The sequence below is a fragment of the Bos indicus x Bos taurus genome, chromosome 1 (genome assembly GCF_003369695.1).
Source record: "Bos indicus x Bos taurus breed Angus x Brahman F1 hybrid chromosome 1, Bos_hybrid_MaternalHap_v2.0, whole genome shotgun sequence".
Taxonomy (NCBI): domain Eukaryota; kingdom Metazoa; phylum Chordata; class Mammalia; order Artiodactyla; family Bovidae; genus Bos; species Bos indicus x Bos taurus.
In genome coordinates, this window is record NC_040076.1 from 527,062 (window position 1) to 547,748 (window position 20,687).

General features: G+C 44.4%; 1 protein-coding gene across 1 annotated transcript in view; it reads right to left on the reverse strand.

Annotated features, from left to right (window-relative positions):
• Window positions 1–267: 267 nt before the first annotated feature.
• The window catches only part of CLIC6 (chloride intracellular channel 6), a 57,202-nt gene continuing 36,782 nt past the window's right edge, over window positions 268–20,687 (reverse strand). Inside the window, exons 2-6 of the mRNA XM_027536422.1 lie at window positions 16,157–16,266; window positions 15,116–15,241; window positions 14,440–14,546; window positions 13,099–13,280; window positions 268–2,281 (exon numbers count right to left, since the gene is read on the reverse strand). Coding sequence (XP_027392223.1) covers window positions 2,120–2,281; window positions 13,099–13,280; window positions 14,440–14,546; window positions 15,116–15,241; window positions 16,157–16,266 — 687 coding nt within the window. The 3' untranslated portion in view covers window positions 268–2,119. The remainder of the gene's footprint in view (window positions 2,282–13,098; window positions 13,281–14,439; window positions 14,547–15,115; window positions 15,242–16,156; window positions 16,267–20,687) is intronic.

Consider the following 20,687-nt stretch of genomic DNA (forward strand, 5'->3'; position numbering starts at 1 on the left):
GGTGTCCTGGGGCAAATCACATCTTGTGACTGACTTCCCGTCTTTCTCCATCAGGCAAGGATCGGGTGAAGCAATACATACATACACATACACACACACACACACACACTGTCTCAGTGGAGGATGCAAAGTAAAATAAGGAAAAATTAAAGATATTGGTTCCAAATAAATATTTTCATAATTTGTTTAATTTCTAAGGCACAAAGGGTTTTCGTAGATCGCTTTAACCTCTAAAAATACAAACTTGGCACTAGTAACATCAGGTAGTCAATTCATTTACTAAATTTATTTTTTTTTTCATTTACTAAATTTAAATGTAACATGGTAAAACTCATCTTCAGAATCTGATTCCTAAACAGATGTGAAACAGGAATCACCAGGACTCATGCCAGAGACAACTTCCTAAAATAAATGGCTAACAAAGCAAGTGGACGGCTGGGAGTTTGGCTGCCCCTGGTTAAACCACAGCATCCAGTACGAGGGAAGAGAAAGTGGCCATCGTATGAAGGCTTTGTTCCTCTTACTAGACATCTTTTTCTAAATCCCAGAAACCTCAGAATGCTGTCTCCAACTCCACAAGCGAGTTTTCTGGAAGGTGTGTGCCAATGTCAAAAGGACACAGCCTGGCGGATAACGCTGGAACCCTGGGAGTCTAGATGAGCATGGAAGGAGTCTCCCATTCTGTCCTCCAAGCCTTGAGTAGGAACCCAGACCCCACACACGGCTGCCGCCATGAGGCTGGCTCAGGGGTGGGGGAGGGGAAGGCATAGATGAACCAGAACACTCTTTTGACTCAGTACTTTCCACTTCCTCCCCATCTTGCCTATTTACCACAACTGCCCAAGATGAGTCACCAAGAATTTAATCTCCCTGGATTTTCCCTGCCCGACCTTGAAATGATGCTAGAGAGCGCAAAGATCCAGCAGGATACAGGCCAGCCCAACACGACATCATGGCCAAAGAGGTGCAGTGTTACGCCATCTGAAGAACCGAGATGTGCTTGGTCAAAGTTGAAACAGGGGGCAAGGAGATTCTGCAACACAGATGATGTTAAGAGTCCTCCCGCAGGCCTGGTGTCTGAGAGGGAGGGAGCAAGAGAAGGCCTCTGAAAGGGAGCCAGAAGGAGAGACAAAGAGAGGCACCCTCCTCTGTGCCTTCCCTGGAATCAGGGACAGAGGCATCATGGAGACAGGAACAAGGTAGGCGGCGGTGGGGCCCTCCCACAGTTTCCGGTCCCCGCCACCCTCCCACTGCTGCCGGTCCCCGCTGGTCTTCGTAGGTCCTCACATCTCTGTGGACCCTGAGGTTCTCCATCCCTCTGAAACTTGGCCACAAGCGTTCACTCGAGGTCTGTGGTGCCGAATCTCTGTTTTAGGTCCTCTAGGGCTGACCATCAAGGTATTACCAAGGGGGGCAGTCCCTTCACCAGTCCTTGAAAATAAACTAACACAATACCACAGAGGCAGGAAATTATATGTGGTGTGAATGCATGTGTGTCAAAGAGTCTGAAGACTCGGAAGATACTCACCGATACACTATCAGTAGTTATCTAAGTGTAGTGAAATTCTAGGTGACTTTTGTCTTTCTTTTTATACCTTCTGACTTTGTTTCAAGTATTAAGATAAGCGAGTATCACTTTGTAATTATAAAAATTATTTTGTTCTAAAAAAGTTGAACTACCATTTTAGAGCAGAAAAATAGGTTACGCATGATTATGAAAACTATCAGAGAAAAACACATTTTTTAAAAAATAAAGGAGGTTAATAATAAATAAGGTTTGAATCCAAACCTTATTTGCTTTGAAACGTAAACTGCACAACACATGCCCTAAATATCATGGATTACAAGGTCCCAGAATGCCAAAGATATAAATGAACATAAACCAGACAATTGGAGTGTATAACAACAGATACTGGTATTATTCAGATACACAAGTGAGCTGACAAATTACAAGGCTAGGAATCATTTCCTGTTGAGTGGATCATGCTATGGTATCCCCATTGCTAAAGTATGGGCATTATTTTGCAAAGAATGGTTACTGGGAGGAAAACACAAAGGAGACACTCTTTTCATAGTCTAGCTCACATAGCTGAGAAATGAGACAGAAAACAGCCCAGGTTCACTTCATTCTTTTGGCAACATCTGAATATGCGTGTTCAATCTCCTGGTCGGCAGGACATGTGTTTGTGAATTCATCCCGAGCATATGCATTGTTCAAGTACCTCCAGATGCCAGTCATTTCAGAAGGAAATTCAAAATCTCTGTATCTCTTGGCCACGATCTGAAAATGAAAAGGAAACAGTCAAGAAGGGAAAACCCACAAACATAGGCAGTTTCTTCAGACAATCCATTCTTCTGAGGCGTGTACTATATTCTTTCTCAAGTTCCCATGTCATTCTACAGCCTTTCAAGCTGCCCAAATTGCGATGAGTTTGCAGGGGGCACACTGAGTGTGGGACTCAAAACACAGGTGCTACACAACTGTGCCCATCCATTCATCACAGATGGTCCTCGTGACCCGCTGGCATGAATTTGCTCTATTGTCTAGTCGCTCAGTCATGTCCAGCTCTTTTGTGACCCCATGGACTGTGGCCCACCAGGCTCCTCTGTCCATGAGATTTCCCTGGCAAGAATACTGGAGTGGGCCACCATTTCCTTCTTTAGGGGATCTTCCTGACCCAGAGATTGAACCCAAATCTCCTGCACTAGCAGGCAGATTCTTTACCATCTGAGCCACCAGGGAAGCCCTGAGCTTGCTCTGTAATCTGGTGGATTTCTCTTTGTGCTTCTAGTAGTTTTCTCTCCCTGTGTTCTGCTGCTGAGTTATTTGGTGCCTAAAGATTCAGATGGCTCAGATGATAAAGAGTCTGCCTGCAATACAGAAGACCCAGGCTCAATCCCTGGGTCAGGAAGATCCCCTGGAGAAGGAAATGGCAACTCTTTCCATTATTCTTGCCTAGAGAATCCCATAAACAGAGTAGACAACTCATGGGATCGCATAGATTCGGACATGACTAAGCAACTAACAATTTCACTTTCAAGGGTTCGGGATGGATTTTCAGTTTAGATTGTGCTAGGATCACTTTGTAGTGCCCTCTCTTTTTCCAATTTGCTGAGCCTCACCTCCTGAAACCCCAAGCAACCATGTATGTTACACCTGTGGATTTCCATCATTCTGCCCAAGAGTATCATTTCACTGTGGGTCTACCGTGTGCAGAGGGCAGATTCATGAACTGAAAAATCCTTATCCTCAAGGAAACAGTGGATATAAGGATGGGGTAGCTGAGAATGAATATCATGAAAACACAGTGGTGTGAGATGTCTCCTCTGGCTGGAGGGTGTCACTGGGAATTCATCACAAAGGACAGTGTATCCTCTTTGCAGATGGTATGGGTTCCCTGCGGTTGCCTTAAGAAAGCACTACAGTCATGGGTGGCTTAAACAACAGAAATGTCTTCTCCCACAGTCTGGGAGGCCCAGAGTCCAAGATCATCGTGTTAGCAGGGCCAGGTTCCCTCTGAAGCCTCCGGCGAAGGATCCGTTCCAGGTGTCTCCCTGTCTCTGGCTCATGGGAGTACAGCTCCAGTCTTCACCTGGCATTTTCCCTGTGTTGGCATCTCTGGATCCAAACTCCCTTTTATAGGAACATCTGTCATGTTGGATTAGGGGCCCACTCCACTGCTCCTAATCAATTAACATGACCTCATCTTAACTAATTACATCTGCAAAAACTCTATTTCTAAATAAGGTCAGTTTTGAGATATTGGGAGTTAGGAGTTGGGTCTAACTTAGATACGAATTTGGGGGGACAAATATTTAGAAAGCTATGACAAACCTAGACAGTTTACTAAAAACCAGAGACATCCCTTTGCCAACAAATGTGCATCTAGTCAAAGCTGTGGTTTTTCCAGTAGTCATGTATGGATGTGAGAGTTGGACCGTAAAGAAGGCTGAGCACCAAAGAATCGATGCTTTTGAACTATGGTACTGGAGAAGACTCTTGAGAGTCCCTTGGACTGCAAGATCAAACCAGTCAATCCTAAAGGAAATGAACCCCGAATATTCATTAGGAGAACTGATACTAAAGTTCCAATACTTTGACCACGTGATGCAAAGAGCCGACTCAATGGAAAAGACCCTGATGCTGGGAAAGATTGAAGGCGGGAGGAAAAGGGGACGACAGAGGATGAGATGGTTGGATGGCATCACCGACTCAATGGACATAAGTTTGAGCAAGCTCTGGGAGTTGGTGCTGGACAGGGAAGCCTGGCATTCTGTAGTCCATGGGGTCCCAAAGAGTCAGACACTACTGAGCAACTGAACAACAATACTTGGAAGGACTAATATTTCCCATTGTATTGCCTCCTGGGATGTTTGGATGACAAGAGCATGGAATTCGTCACCAGTTAGAAGATCTTAATGACTTATTTCTCAGATTTTGGAAGCTGCAAGCTAATGATGCAGCAAGACAGGACCACATAACTTTCCAAAGAACCTCCTAAATTAATATCTTTTACTTGAATTCAATCTTACTAGATGCATTGGAGAAGGAAATGGCAACCCACTCCAGTGTTCTTGCCTGGAGAATCCCAGGGACAGAGGAGCCTGGTGGGCTGCCGTCTATGGGGTCGCACAGAGTCGGACACGACTGAAGCGACTTAGCAGCAGCAGCAGCAAGAGATTACTGTCAAGACTCCTGCTTTTCTTTTATTTGCATTTGCCTGCTTTTGCTTTACCCAAACATTCTGGGTAAATTTATTACATATGTGCCTCTCATAAATGTAAACTTGTTTTATATCCTATCTTACTAATGTTATACTTTGTTTTCCAACTTCCTGTAAATATTTTTGCATTTGTGTATGTGTGCACTTCCCTCTCTGGTGGTTTGGAAGGTTTATGGTCTGTTTTAACTCTTCCAGTGGTGGTGGTTGTTTAGTTGCTAAGTCATGTCTGACTCTTTGTGGCTGCATGGACTATAACCTGCCAGGCTCCTCTGTTCATGGGATTTCCTAGGCAAGAATACTGGAGTGGGTCCGGTGGTTTCCTATATAACTTAAAAAAATAGGAATTCTTTATTTCCTCACTATCAACTATTCTTTGACTGATCTCTACTTACTCCTGACAATAAGCAAGGAAATTAGTATACTTACATTTCTTTTCATTTCTGATCTATTATACTCCTTCCAATGGTGTGAAAATAGAAGTTTACTATATTTGATTCAGTCCTGTATCTGTAATTCCCACTGCTCTTGAGTTTTAGTTCTGGTTTCAGATCTAAAGAGGTTCTATGTCTATCACTAATGCTTTTATACCACACACCTTCTCTGTTCCTGGATTCTTATTTTATCCTTTTTTATTATGTCATAATATAGAAATTTTATTTTTACAAAATGGCTCAGGGATGCTTATTCCATCAAGACCAGAAGTCTAGGTGAAAGCAACAATTTACTTGGATATAAAATTCTTACATCACACATCCTTTCCTTTAATCCTTTAACTATTAGCTGTGCTGGGTCTTCGCTGCGGCACGCATTTTCTCTAGTTGTGGTGCATGGGCTTAGTTGCCCCAAAGCATATGTGCTCTTAATTTTCCGACCAGGCATAGAACTTGCATCCCCTGCACTGGAAGGCAGATTCTTAACCACTAGGCCACCAGGGAAGTCCCCAATCCCTTAACTATTAAACCACTGTTTTCTGGCTTTTAATGTGATCCTAGAATCCCACGGAGAAGAGAATGGCAACCCACTCCAGTATTCTTTTCCTCTTTTAATTAATTTATTTTTTTAATCAAAGGATAAATGTTTACAGAATTTTGTTGTTTTCTGTCAAACCTCAATATGAATCAGCCATCAGTTCAGTTCAGTCGCTCAATCCTGTCCGACTTTTTGCGACTCCATGAACTGCAGCACACCAGGCCTCCCTGTCCATCACCAACTCCCAGAGTTTACCCAAACTCATGTCCATTGAGTCAGTGATGCCATCTAAGCATCGCATCCTCTGTTGTCCCCTTCTCCTCCTGCCTTCAATCTTTCCCAACATCAGGGTCTTTTCAAATGAGTCAGCTCTTTGCATCAGGTGGCCAAAATATTGGAGTTTCAGCTTCAACATCAGTCCTTCCAATGAACACTCAGGACTGATCTCCTTTAGGATGGATTGGTTGGATCTCCTTGCAGTCCAAGGGACTCTCAAGAGTCTTCTCCAACACCACAGTTCAAAAGCATCAATTCTTCTGAGCTCAGCTTTCTTTATAGTCCAACTCTCACATCCATAAATGACCACCGAGAAAACCATAGCCTTGACTAGATGGACCTTTGTTGACAAAGTAATGTCTCTGCTTTTTAATATGCTGTCTAGGTTGGTCATAACTTTGCTTACAAGGAGTAAGTGTCTTTTAATTTATTGCCATAGGTATGCATATATCCCCTCCCTTTTGAACCTCCCTCCCATCTCCTGCCCCATCCCACTCCTCTAGGTTGATACAGAGCCCCTGTTTGAGTTTTCTGAAACATACAGCAAATTCCCATTGGCTATCTATTTTACATAGGGTAATATAAGTTTCCATGTTACCCTTTCCATACATCTCACCTTCTCCTCCCCTCTCCCATGTCTGTAAGTCTATTCTCTATGTCTGTTTCTCCATTGCTGCCCTGTAAATAAATTCTTCAGTACCAGGATTCCATATATATGCATTAGAATACAATATTTATCTTTCTATTTCTGACTTACTTCACTCTGTAAAATAGGTTCTAGGTTCATCCACCTCATGAGGACTGACTCAAATGTATTCATTTATGGCTGAGTAATATTCCATTGTGTATATGTACCACAACTTCTTTATCCATTCATCTGTCGATGGACATCTAGGTTGTTTTCATGCTCTAGGTATTACAAATAGTGCTGCATTGAACAATGGGATACATGTGTCTTTTTTGATTTTGGTTTCCTGAGGGTATATGTATAGGAGTGGGATTGGAAGAAGCACAAGCTGGAATCAAGATTGCCGGGAGAAATATCAATAACCTCAGATATGCAGATGACACCACCCTTATAGGAGAAAGTGAAGAGGAACTAAAAAGCCTCTTGATGAAGGTGAAAGTGGAGAGTGAAAAAGTTGGCTTAAAGCTCAACATTCAGAAAACGAAGATCATGGCATCCGGTCCCATCACTTCATGGGAAATAGACGGGGAAACAGTGGAAACAGTGTCAGACTTTATTTTGGGGCTCCAAAATCACTGCAGATGGTGACTGCAGCCATGAAATTAAAAGATGCTTACTCCTTGGAAGGCAAGTTATGACCAACCTAGATAGCATATTCAAAAGCAGAGACATTACTTTGCCAACAAAGGTTCGTCTAGTCAAGGCTATGGTTTTTCCTGTGGTCATGTATGGATGTGAGAGTTGGACTGTGAAGAAAGCTGAGTGCTGAAGAACTGATGCTTTTGAACTGTGGTGCTGGAGAAGACTCTTGAGAGTCCCTTGGACTGCAAGGAGATCCAACCAGTCTATTCTAAAGGAGATCAGCCCTGGGTGTTCTTTGGAAGGAATGATGCTAAAGCTGAAACTCCAGTACTTTGGCCACCTCATGCGAAGAGTTGACTCATTGGAAAAGACTCTGATGCTGGGAGAGATTGGGGGCAGGGGGATAAGGGGACGACAGAGGTTGAGATGGCTGGATGGCATCCCCGACTCGATGGACGTGAGTCTGAGTGAACTCCGGGAGTTGGTGATGGACAGGGAGGCCTGGCGTCCTGCAATTCATGGGGTCGCAAAGAGTGAGACACGACCGAGCGACTGAACTGAACTGAACTCATGGTGCTTTTATTCCTAGTTTTTTTTAAGGAATCTCCATACCATCTTCCACAGTGGCTATACCAGTTCATATTCCCACCAACAGTACAAGAGTGTTCCCTTCTCTCCACACCCTCTTCAGCATTTATTGTTTATAGACTTTTTGATGATGGCCATTCTGACCTGTGTGGTGTGATAGTTCATTGTAGTTTTGATTTGCATTTCTCTGATAATGAGCAATATTGAGCATCTTTTCATGTGCTTGTTAGCCATCTGTATGCCTTCTTTGGAGAAATGTCAGTTTAGGTCTTTTTCCCACTTTTTGACTGGCTTGTTTGTTTCTCTGGTATTGAGTTGTATGAGCTGCTTATATATTTTGGAAATTAATCCTTTTTCAATTGTTTCATTTGCTATTAGTTTCTCCCATTCTGAGGGTTGTCTTTTCACCTTGCTTATAGCTTTCTTTGCTGTGAAAAGCTTTTAAGTTTAATAAGATCTCACTTGTTTACTTTTGTTTTTATTTCTATTACTCTAGGAGGTGGGTCATAGAGGATCTTCCTTTGATTTATGTCAGTGCCACTCCAGTATTCTTGCCTGGAGAATTCCAGAGGAGCCTGACATGGGGTTGCACAGAGTCAAACACGACTGAGCTGCTAACACTGTCACCTCAGTTTAGAGACGTATGAGGCTAGTCTGAATTTCTTTGTTGGGTAGGTGCACTTACCTTTTATTATTACTATTATCATCATCATCTGGGCACCCAAAGGGGTTTTTTTTATCATCAAAGTTCAAATATAATTTACCAGCTATATCACAGTGTGTTGACTGTCCAGGACAATATTTTTCTAATCATGGATGGCTATTTAAAGTCAATGTTCAGGTCATCCTTTAATTCAAAACACTTTACCTCTGAGTCTTCTTTTGCCTCTTTTTTTCTTTCCTGTTCTTTTTCCTGGAGGTTCACCTTTACCTCTTGCTTCTTCTCCATTCGATTTGAGATCATTTCCTCAGGCTGTCTTCCAAATCCTTGATGGATTTCTGCAATGTCATTTTCCACCTCTTGCTACTCCTAATACAACTTCTAAACAATTTCTGAAATTGTTTTGTCTTTAAGGTTTTTTTCAGTTCCACCAGTTTCATTTTCATCCTCTTTATGAGATTATATTTTTTGACACTTTGTTACTTGTCTTCGAGCACTTTCTCCAAAGGTTCATGTGTTATGCTGAGTAGCTCAGTCATGTCCAACTCTTTTGAGACCCCATGGACTGTAGCCCGCCAGGCTTCTCTGTCTATGGGATTTTTCACCTAAGAATACTGGAATGAGTTGTTATTTCCTACTCCAGGGCATCTTCCCAACTCAGGGATCAAACCCACATCTCCTGTGTCTTCTGCATTGCACTTGGGTTTTTTACCCACTAAGCCATAGGGAAGGATTCATATTGTCTTTCATTTCTTTGAGGCTGTAGAGAAGTATCTGTCTGAAAAGTTCAAATACTTTTCAGTTACTGAAACCAATCTTAACCAGAGAGGTGTTTCTCATCTGCCTTTTTCTCTTTTGTTCTATTTAACCCTTCCCCCTCTTCTTTGTGATCATCTCTATCCACATAGAGGTCCCACTTAGATTCCTCTTGGTTACTAACCATCCTTTAATGGGCAGACCCATTGGACCTACTATTTGCTTAAAAACAAGGTGGAGAGCAATGGGAGGAAGGCCAGGCAACAGGCAGACCAATTTGGATATTTATCCTCAAACACCTGTTCATCAAGGGGCTTCCCTGGTGGCTCAAATGGTAAAGAAACTGCCTGCATTGCAGAAGACCCAGGTTCAACTCCTGGTCAGGAAGATCTCCTGGAGAAGAAAATGACAGCCCACTCCAACAGTCTTGCCTGGAGAATTCCGTGGACGGAGGAGCCTGGTGGGCTAGATTCCATGGGTGGCAGAATCAGACACAACTGAGCGACTAACACTCCAACTTTTTTCACCTGCTCTTCAAACACTGCTCTATACTCTGCCCCAGGGACACATGAGGGTCTAGTGCCTCCTCCACTCTGAAGCTCATGGATTAGGAGGAGGTCGCCCTGGCTAAAAGTGATGCTGAGGTCATCTACAGTCTCTCTTCTGAGTGATTCCAAGCTTATTTCTTTTCTCTGCTCAGCAGTCACAAAGCAGAATGCCTCTTTCCTTCTCTCCTCTCCTCCATCTCCCCTCCCTGTTCCTTTGGCTCAGGGGACAGTGGCAGAACACACAGATGACACCTCTGAACAGTTTCACCTTCAGCTCTGCCTCCACAGAGATCTCATCTCCGTAGGGCTGGTCCCTGCCTCTCTTGGCCCACTCGGTGCTCTGTCCTCAAACAAAGAAGCTTAGGTTGGGCACTTCAAGGCTGTATTATTTACTTTTACAGACATCCGAACTTTACTGAAGATCTAGAGAAGCTAGTGTCTAAGTCTTTGAGTTGGTGGTCCATCCTTCTCTAATTTTACAAAAGGTGGAGGGGGATTTCCCTGGTGGTCCAGTGGCTAACACTCTGAGCTTCCAATGCAGGAGGTGCATATTCAGTCCTTAGATGGGGAACCAAGGTCCCAGGTGCTACCCACTGCAGCCAAAAAGAAATTAAAGGTGGAGATAATGCTTTAGATTTTCAGAATGCTTTTGCTGGTTTCAGGATAGGAATAGATTATAAAGTCCTCTATTTTCTCATTGTCTTACCATAAATTCCTGTAGATTGATTCTCATTGCCTTTCAGAAGTGCTCCATCCTGGAAGATTATTAAGCTGCTGGGTATTTTGAGTGCTAAGTGGCTTTGAAGATTTTGCAGTTAGGTCTTCCATTGGAGCCGTGGACTGCTTTATTTTACTCTGAAGTTTATACCCTCTACTGACATTTTAAACATTCTTTTTTTATAGGAGCTAAACAAGTGGCACCTGATCTGTGTATGTATGCATGTGTGTACATACGTGTCTTTTTCTTGCCTTCCCTAAACTCCATGTGCTTCTGTGATGTTACACTAGTCAGAGCAATGATGAGAATATGTTTAATAAAGGGACTAAACCAGACACAATGACATAAATAATCTATTGGAAAATGGCTCCCAAATGTCCGGTTTGGATAATCACCAATGTGGCAGGTTTGAAGGACTGATTTGCCATCATGAAATTTTATGTCAGAACACTGGCATTTATTAAAAAGAAAATTCACTTGGAGGATCAGCAGCATCCTCAAGGCTTAGCTTTCAGGTTGGTGCCCCTTGAACACATCAGGGAAGAGAGAAGAAAGAAGATGAATGGAGCAAGGCTGGGAATGGAGTAGGGAAGGAAAAGAAAGGCAAAGAGTGACTGGAGTAACGGGGTGGCCAGTCACCCACAGGACAGCTATGCCACAGACTGTGGGAACCTAATTTGTAAATTTCTAAATGCCAAATTAGTCATGTATGGATGTGAGAGTTGGACTATAAAGCTGAGCACTGAAGAACTGATGCTTTTGAACTGTGGTGTTGAAGAAGACTCTTGAGAGTCCCATGGACTGCAAGAAGATTCAACCAGTCCATCCTAAAGGAAATCAGTCCTGAATATTCATTGAAAGGATTGATGCTGAAGCTGAAACTCCAATACTTTGGCCACCTGATTCGAAGAGCCAATTCCTTGGAAAAGACCCTGATGCTGGGAAAGATTGAAGGCGGGAGGAGAAGGGGACAACAGAGGATGAGATGGTTGGATGGCATCACTGATTTGATAAACATGAGTTTGAGTAACCTCTGGGAGTTTGTGATGGACAGGGAAGCCTAGCATCATGCAGTCCAGTTCAGTTCAGTTCAGTCACTCCGTCATGTCCAACTCTTTGTGACCCCATGAACCTGCAGTCCATGGGGTCGCAAAGAGTCGGACACCACTGAGCGACTAAACTGAACTAAAATGTCAAATAAACGCATTATTAGAACACAAGGTCGTTGACTTGTATTTCCCTATGTCTTCTCTCCAATCTCCCTATCCTTATACCAAGGACCTAGTTCTAGACCTGGTATGATCTAAATAATAAGGATGCCCCAGAACAAGGGTTGGGCTTCTTCCTGGGGCATCTAGGGCTACTGAGGACCAAGGGCATAGCAACAGTGATAATGATACAACAGCTAACAGCGGAGTGTAACAGCCAGACTCGGGCACTTTGGAGAGCAGCCATAAATACGGAGACCAAGGGTGGGGTCATCTGCTTCTGAATTTCAGAGTCACCCCCAGAAGTTCTGCTTTTAGTAAGTCAGGGGCTGAACTGATGGGTTTACATTTCTAAAAGGGCTTCCCTGGTGCCTCAGTGGTAAAGAATCTGCCTGCATTGCAGGAGATGTGGGTTCAATCCCCAGGTCAAGAAGACTCCCTGGAGGAGGGCATGGTAACCCACCCCAGTAAACTTGCTGGGAAAATCCCATGGACAGAAGAGTCTGGTGGGCTGCAGTCCACGAGGTCAGAAAGAGTCAGACACAACTGGAGGCCTGAGCAGGCACATTTCTAAATTAGAAGGCATAATTCTTATGCCAACAAATGTTGGAGAACCACTGGTCTAGGGAATCTTTAAACCCTAATTATACATGACCAGTGACCCTTATTTCATGTTCAGTCACCTGGGAAAACAGGCTGCATGTGGTCCAGCCAAGGAGCTGTCAGCTGCTCACCAGCTGTTAAGGGGTCTGTGTTAAGAGCCAACCTCCTCCTTTATCCCAGGGTTAGGCTTACTCTTCCCATCACCAACAATTGACTGAGTTCACAATTTTTTTTTTCAAGGTTGGCTCAGTTTTTTGGTTGTTGTTTTTGCTTTTGGACTGCACTGCTCAGCTTGCAGGATCTTAGTTCCCCACCCAAGGATTGAACCCAGGCCACCCGGGTGAAAGCGCTGAGTCCCAACCACTGGACCACCACCAGGGAATTTCTAGAGTTCACATTTTAATCCTTGTAGATTCCACACACCATCTCCAAGACTGGAGTGTGAAATACCAGCTATAATCAATGTATTCCCTCAAATTGCTTTCACAGAGCTTGTCTTTAGGCTGTGGGGGTTAAGACTGGAAAAAAGAAGCTGTGAGGATGGAGGGATGAGAACCAAGCTCTCAGATGCTTCATGAGAGCCGCCAAGGAACACCTGATAATAGCATCCACAGATCTCAGACTTGGGGCTTGGCTGCCGCAAACAGAAACGAGCTAGACTTTTAAATTCAAGAGCTGGTGTTTTAGATTGTCTTGGGAAAAAACCCACAAGTCAAAACAAAATGGAACAAAGCCCCATTCATGTATTCAGCACCCGACGTAGGAGGAAGGACAAACCTTAATAATGTGGAGCTTGGGTAAGAGGTTGCAGTCAGCCAGCGTGAGCTCATTGCCATCCAGGAACTTCCGCCCAGAAATAGCAGCTTCCTCAGTGCTGTAGGCATCTATCTCATCAGGCAGGGGACTGTTCAGATAACTATCTAGCTTCTTCAGGGCCTTTAACAGGTTCCTTTCATAAACTGAAATAGGAAGGCAGAAAACAACTAAGATGAGCCATGGAAATCCATGTCTCCTCTGTCTTTGTCATTGTTCAGCTGCTCAGTCATGTCCAGCTCTTTGCGACCCCGTGGACTGCAGCACACCAGGCTTCCCTGTCCTTCGCCAACTCCCAGAGCTTGCTCAAACTCATGTCCATTGGGTTGATGATGCCATCCAATCATCTCATCCTCTGTTATCCCCTTCTCCTCCTGCCCTCCTCTCTCCAGATATCAAAAAAAAGGAGTCTGTCCCTTCCCTCCTGAGACACGGCCAGTGAATGTTAGAGACTCAGGAAGGAGACAGGTGGGTTTATGAGATCTAAATAAAAGACTCACTTCTCCTCGGAAAATAATTCTGCTCTTTAAACAACACTGTTGCTTCTAGAACTCATTCATTTATTCAAAAATCTATATGGAAAAACTTTCATGGTGGGCATCACCGACTCAATGTACATAAGTTTGGGTAAACTCCGGGAGTTGGTGATGGACAGGGAGGCCTGGCGTGCTGTGGTCCATGGGATTGCAAAGAGTCAGACGTGACTGAGCGACTGAACTGAACTGAATGGTTAAGACTCTGCTTTCCAGGTGGGATGGGAGGTGGGAGGGAGGCTCAAGAGGGAGGAGATGGGTGTATACCCATGGCTGATTCATGTTGATGTATGGCAAAAACCAACATAATATGCTAAAGGAATTATATTCCAACTAAAAATAAATAAACTAAAAAAGACTCTGCATTTCCAATGCAGAGACATGGAACTAAGATCCCACACACCACACCATGTGATCAAAACATTTTTTAAAAATTAAAAATTAAAAAAAAAATCTTTATGGAAATCATATAATGAAGGAAGCATCAATAGAAGTTTCATTCACCCTGAATTCCATGGGAGAGCAAGGAATTACTGGTGGTGATGATCTTCTCCTAAAAATGTCCTTTTCTGGACAATCTCTAGAAAAGCACTCAGTCCCTGAAACCCACGTGCAGGCTAAGAGTAGGAGGTACTTTTCCCTTATTTCTATACACAGGTCCCTCCCCCCTGTGCAGTGAGTCAGAATTCCCCAAATCTTATAAGAAGCCACACCAGAGGCGGAATAGAGGTCCATGCAGAAAACAGAAAACAGGAAGATGGGAGGGACTCACTCTCATTTGCATCCTTCTTGGTGTTTTTTATAAATGCTGAGAACTTGGCAAACACATCATTTCCAGCAGAGTTAGATTCAGGGTGTTGGGTTCCCAGCTTAGGGTACCTTGAAAAGTTCAAAGTGAGAGTATCACAGATCAGCAATGTTTGAGTTAGGAGAATAGAAAGCAGGAGGGGAAGAAATGCCTTTCTTTGAGCAGATATAAAAATGAAAACTGCTCCTTAAGTGTTTTCCTAATCTATCCATCTTCAAAGTTGGGAGCAACACCAGCCAGGAGTAAAGCACTGGATGGACTGTTCTCATCCTGGGATGGAGGGTCCCCTGGCCTTGCTGGTCTCGGTTCTCTCCCTCCTAAAATAAAGATGATGAACTAGAAGGCTCCCTTGCAGGCCCAGCCTGCTGCGATGTTGCATGTAACACACATTCCCAACGGGCCATCAAAACGGGCCACCCACGTGACATCAGCCCACTTCCTGCCATCAAACCCTAATTGCCAAATGGCAGAGTAGAGAATTCCCAGCCACCTAGACTCAGGGCTTCTAATCTCGCTGTGTTTCCTGTGGCACATCACAGGTACAGCTCAGGAGGTAAGCGCCATGGCCATAGAAAACCAACACACAGCACCAAGAGCTTTAGAAGTGTCTGTGGACAGGGAAGGTTTTGATGAGGCCCACCTTGGGGGAGCCAATTTCTCCTCTAAGAACTCCTCGATCTTATTCACATCTGTCTTGACTTCGCCGTCAAAAGTCATGAAAGGTGGATTGGTGCCGGGAGCCAAGTTCTGCAGGTCCGCAGGTTTCCTGGGCAGGGGGGAAGGGCAGTGCCAGGGTTGGGATCATTGCCAAGGCTTAACCAGGCCCCCCGACACACACACATACACACAACAGTGGAAGAGAAACCACCTTTGAGAATTTCAAAGGCAACTGGGAGTTTACAAACTGTCCTACTGGCAAGGAAAGTGTGGCCCTTTATCTGGAGACGAGGCTGAAAAGTTAACCCTCCCCAGTGTTATCAGCCAGGAGCGGGGCTCAGGCAGGCTCCAGAGAGAGTCACGGCTGACCAGTCACGGGGTGGGCAGGCTCCTCCCGGTTCCCCTCCTCCTACTCCTTCCAGGTTACATCTGACCCCATCCTGTAATGACTCTGTGGCCCACGTACTCCCGCTCCAATCCAGGGTCTTGACCCAGGGTGGATATGCCCGGGACAGGGCCCACGGGTCCTAGGAGTGTGCATGCGTGTACCCGTGTGTTTCTGTCTCTGTGTGTTCCGTCTGTGTGTGTATGTGTGTGTGTGTGTCTGTGTATGCGCCTGTGTCTGTATGTCTCCATCTGTGCATGTGCACCTGTGTGTCTGTGTGCCTCTGTGCCTGTCTGTCTCTGTGTGTGTATGTGTGTCTGTGTGTTGTGTCTGTGTATGTGCCTATGTCTGTATGTCTCCATCTGTGTGTGTGTGTGCACGCCTGTGTGTATGTGTTTCTGTGTGCCTCTGTGCGTGTCTTTGTCTCAGTGTTTGTGTGTGTGTGTCTGTGTGTTTGTGTCTGTATTTGGGTCTGTGTTTGTGCCTGTGTCTGTATGTCTGTGTGTATGTGTGTCTCCATCTCTGTGTGTGTGCCTGTGCCTGTGTGTCTGTATGTGTCTGCCTGGGTGTCTCTCTGTGTGCCTGTGTGTATAGGGAATTGGGGATAGTTATTTCAATACTGTAGAAATCTGGTCTTACCTTTTCAAGTCCACTGTTGTCACATTAAATATAACACCCTTTAGCCAGAGAATCATAAAGAGACGCTGAGAAAATGGGCAATTTCCAATACTCTCACCATCACAGCCAGCCTGCAAATGGAAGAGGAGATCTTCATCAGAACTAGTCTCACAATTACAAGTGCCAGACTCCACTCTGCACGCACACAAAATCATGGTGAATGTTTGTTAACAGTGATGATACTGTAAGTAGCCTTCTGAGGTCCCTTCCCCCAGCCTACAAGTGGGAGATGTGGGCGGGGAGGACACACGCACTCGCTGAGCCTTCTGCCTTCCTTCCATCTCCTCACCACTTACTTCCTGCCATTTGGGGCCTCTGAATAGCAGTTCTCAGAGGGAAAAGAGCAGCCAGAGGGAACCCCCTTTATTACTAAAGGCAAAAAAGAAAGACATACTCTTCCCCTCCCTCCATCTCTTGATCCTCTTTAGAGACACACCTCTCTTGCCAGGATGATCATTTGTGAAAAAGACCAGCAGGCTCTCTCACCAGGACACGATGCCCAGCATTCTCTACTGTTTCCATCTCTGGAATGAGGACTAGTTCCTATGAGTTCTAGAACCCCAGGACACTAAAATGTTTAGGTCCCCTCCTCCACTGGGGAGCATTTGTACTTAGATGGCAGATTGTTCACAGTTGATATGGAGGGTAGGAAAGTAAGTAGAAACAATGTCTCCCTGATAACCTGAGCAGGTCACATCCACACACAGGTACCCGGACGCAGGCACAGAACACTGAGCAGACATCCTCCCTTCTGGGGCTTACGGGAGAAAAGAAAGGCAGATGTTAGAGAAGAGAGGGGAGCCATAGACTTCATCCTCCTGGGGCAGTTCCCAATCTCTTCTTTCTCTTCCCAACAAAGTTATAGCACTAACAAAATGCTGCCGGAAAGACCAGAAGACTCAGCCAGGCTCTGATGACAGAAACGGCCATATTTAGGCCAGGAAGTCCATTTATTCCACCTGCAGTCCAAACGGAATTGAGAGGAAAGCACTGAATCTATAACCTGAATAACAGAAAGGGAGAAAGTCAACTGCTGGTTTGAGAATTGCAGAAAGGAAAAAAGATGCTTCAAGAAAATCGGGCATCTTAAGAAATTCTTCAGAGGTGGTTCTCTGGCATGAAGTTCTTAAGTCACCTGGAGAGGCTGTTCATAACAAGCTGTTCCTACAAATGATGAGTTGATAAGAGACCCCAAACTCAGTATTAAAAAACACTCGATCCACCTCTTCACAAAGACAAAGCCCAGATGGCCAACAAGCACGTGATAAGGTTCTTAACATCATTAGCTAACAGGGCAACGCAAGTTATAACCGTAAATAGATTCGACGACACACCTACCAGAATGGCTAAAATGAAAAGCTCAGACAATATGAAGTGTGGACAGGAAGGTAGAGCAGCGGACTCACCATCCACTGTTGGTGAGAGTGCAAATTGGTGCAACCACTCTGGAAAACTGTTTGGCAGTTATTTACCCAAAATAAACATGCATTTATGCTATGGCAATTATTTACCCAAAATAAACATGCATTTATGCTATGACATAGTAATTACACTCCCAACAGAAATGAGTGTTAGGGGCACAAAAAGCACTTAAATGAATATTCCTAACAGCTTTAGTGTCATAGCCAAAACCTGGAAACAACTGAGACACCGCCAAGAGTAGAATGAATAAATAAATGGTAGTGAGAGAGTCATTTCCTAGGCAGGTTGATAAGAAGTCTAGGGGTCCCCAAGGGTCTGGAATTCTCAAGGAGTAAGAAAGGACAAACTTTCTTTTTTCCTCCACATTCCTTACGATTATGTATCCTGCCTGAGGACAGTCTCTGGATTAATCGTTCTGGCTAATCCTGTTATCTTAAAATGTAAATTATGGGAGTAGGTCTGGTCTTTACAAGGATTATATAACAATAATGTATCCTGCCTGAAGGCAGTCACTGGATTAAACCTTCTGGCTAACTCTGTTATCTTAAAATGTAAATTATGGGAGTAGGTCTGGTGAGATCTTTACAACCTCCAGACATTCTTTGGATTCACTGGAGAGTATATAACTCCATTGCTAACATTAGCAAGTGGGTACTCTTTCTACCCTTTTCTGATGTCTATGTCACAAGGTTTCTCTAACTACTTTATACTTTAATAAAATTTTATTACACAAAAGGACCCCATAGCCCAGGGGCGGCAGCCAAGAGGAGCTACCCCATGTCCGAGGTCGGGGCAGTGGCCGAGAGTGCCAAGCTGCAACGGCAGGAACGGCCGAGAGGAGCTACCCCACGCGAGAGGTCAGGGGCAGCAGCTGAGAGGGGCAATCCCACGTCCAAGGAGCAGTGGCTGTGCGGGCGCCATGAGGGCCTAGAGGAGGTACTCCACGTTCAAGGGCAGGTGGGCTGGTGGTGAGGAGATACCGCTCATCCAAGGTAAGGAGCAGCAGCTGCGCTTTGCTGCAGCAGCCTTGAAGAGATACCCCACGCCCAAGGTAAGAGAAACCCAAATAAGACGGTAGGTGCTGCAAGAGGGCATCAGAGGGAAGACACACTGAAACCATAATCACAGAAAACTAGTCAATCTAGTCACACTAGGACCACAACCTTGTCTAACTCAGTGAAACTAAGCCATGCCCTGTGGGGCCACCCAAGACAGGCGGGTCATGGTGGAGAGGTCTGACAGAATGTGGTCCACTGGAGAAGGGAATGGCAAACCACTTCAGTATTCTTGCCTTGAGAACCCCATGAGCAGTATGAAAAGGCAAAATGATAGGATACTGAAAGAGGAACTCCCCAGGTCAGTAGGTGCCCAATATGCTACTGGACATCAGTGGAGAAATAACTCCAGAAAGAATGAAGGGATGGAGCCAAAGCAAAAACAATACCCAGTTGTGGATGTGATTGGTGATAGAAGCAAGGTCCGATGCTGTAAAGAGCAATATTGCATAGGAACCTGGAATGTCAGGTCCATGGATCAAGGCAAATTGGAAGTGGTCAAACAGGAGATGGCAAGAGTGAATGTCGATATTCTAGGAATCAGCGAACTAAAATGGACTGGAATGGGTGAATTTAACTCAGATGAACATTATATCTACTACTGTGGGCAGGAATCCCTTAGAAGAAATGGAGTAGCCATCATGGTCAACAAAAGAGTCCGAAATGCAGTACTTGGATGCAATCTCAAAACAACAGAATGATCTCTGTTCATTTCCAAGGCAAACCATTCAGTATCACAGTAATCCACGTTTATGCCCCAACGAGTAACGCTGAAGAAGCTGAAGTCAAACGGTTCTATGAAGACCTACAAGACCTTTTAGAACTAACACCCAAAAAAGATGTCTTTTTCATTATAGGGGACTGGAATGCAAAAGTAGGAAGTCAAGAAACACCTGGAGTAACAGGCAACTTTGGCCTTGGAATATGGAATGAAGCAGGGCAAAGACTAATAGAGTTTTGCCAAGAGAATGCACTGGTCATAACAAACACCCTCTTACAACAACACAAGAGAAGACTCTACACATGGACATCACCAGATGGTCAACACCGAAATCAGATTGATGATATTCTTTGCAGCCAAAGATGGAGAAGCTCTATACAGTCAGCAAAAACAAGACCAGGAGCTGACTGTGGCTCAGATCATGAACTCCTTATTGCCAAATTCAGACTTAAAGAAAGTAGGGAAAACCACTAGACCATTCAGGTATGACCTAAATCAAATCCCTTATGATTATACAGTGGAAGTGAGAAATAGATTTAAGGGACTAGATCTGATGGATAGAGTGCCTGATGAACTATGGACGGAGGTTCATGACACTGTACAGGAGACAGGAATCAAGACCATCCCCATGGAAAAGAAATGCAAAAAAGCAAAATGGCTGTCTGGGGAAGCCTTACAAATAGCTGTGAAAAGAAGAGAAGCAAAAAGCAAAGGAGAAAAGGAAAGATACAAGCATCTGAATGCAGAGTTTCAAAGAATAGCAAGGAGAGATAAGAAAGCCTTCCTCAGCGATCAATGCAAAGAAATAGAGGAAAACAACAGAATGGGAAAGACTAGGGATCTCTTCAAGAAAATTAGAGATACCAAGGGAATATTTCATGCAAAGATGGGCTCGATAAAGGACAGAAATGGTATGGACCTAACAGAAGCAGTAGATATTTAGAAGAGGTGGCAAGAATACACAGAAGAACTGTACAAAAAAGATCTTCACGACCCAGATAATCATGATGGTGTGATCACTGACCTAGAGCCAGACATCCTGGAATGTGAAGTCAAGTGGGCCTTAGAAAGCATCACTACGAACAAAGCTAGTGGAGGTGATGGAATTCCAGTTGAGCTATTTCAAATCCTGAAAGATGATGCTGTGAAAGTGCTGCACTCAATATGCCAGCAAATTTGGGAAACTCAGCAGTGGCCACAGGACTGGAAAAGGGCAGTTTTCATTCCAATCCCAAAGATAGGCAATGCCAAAGAATGCTCAAACTACCACACAATTGCACTCATCTCACACGCT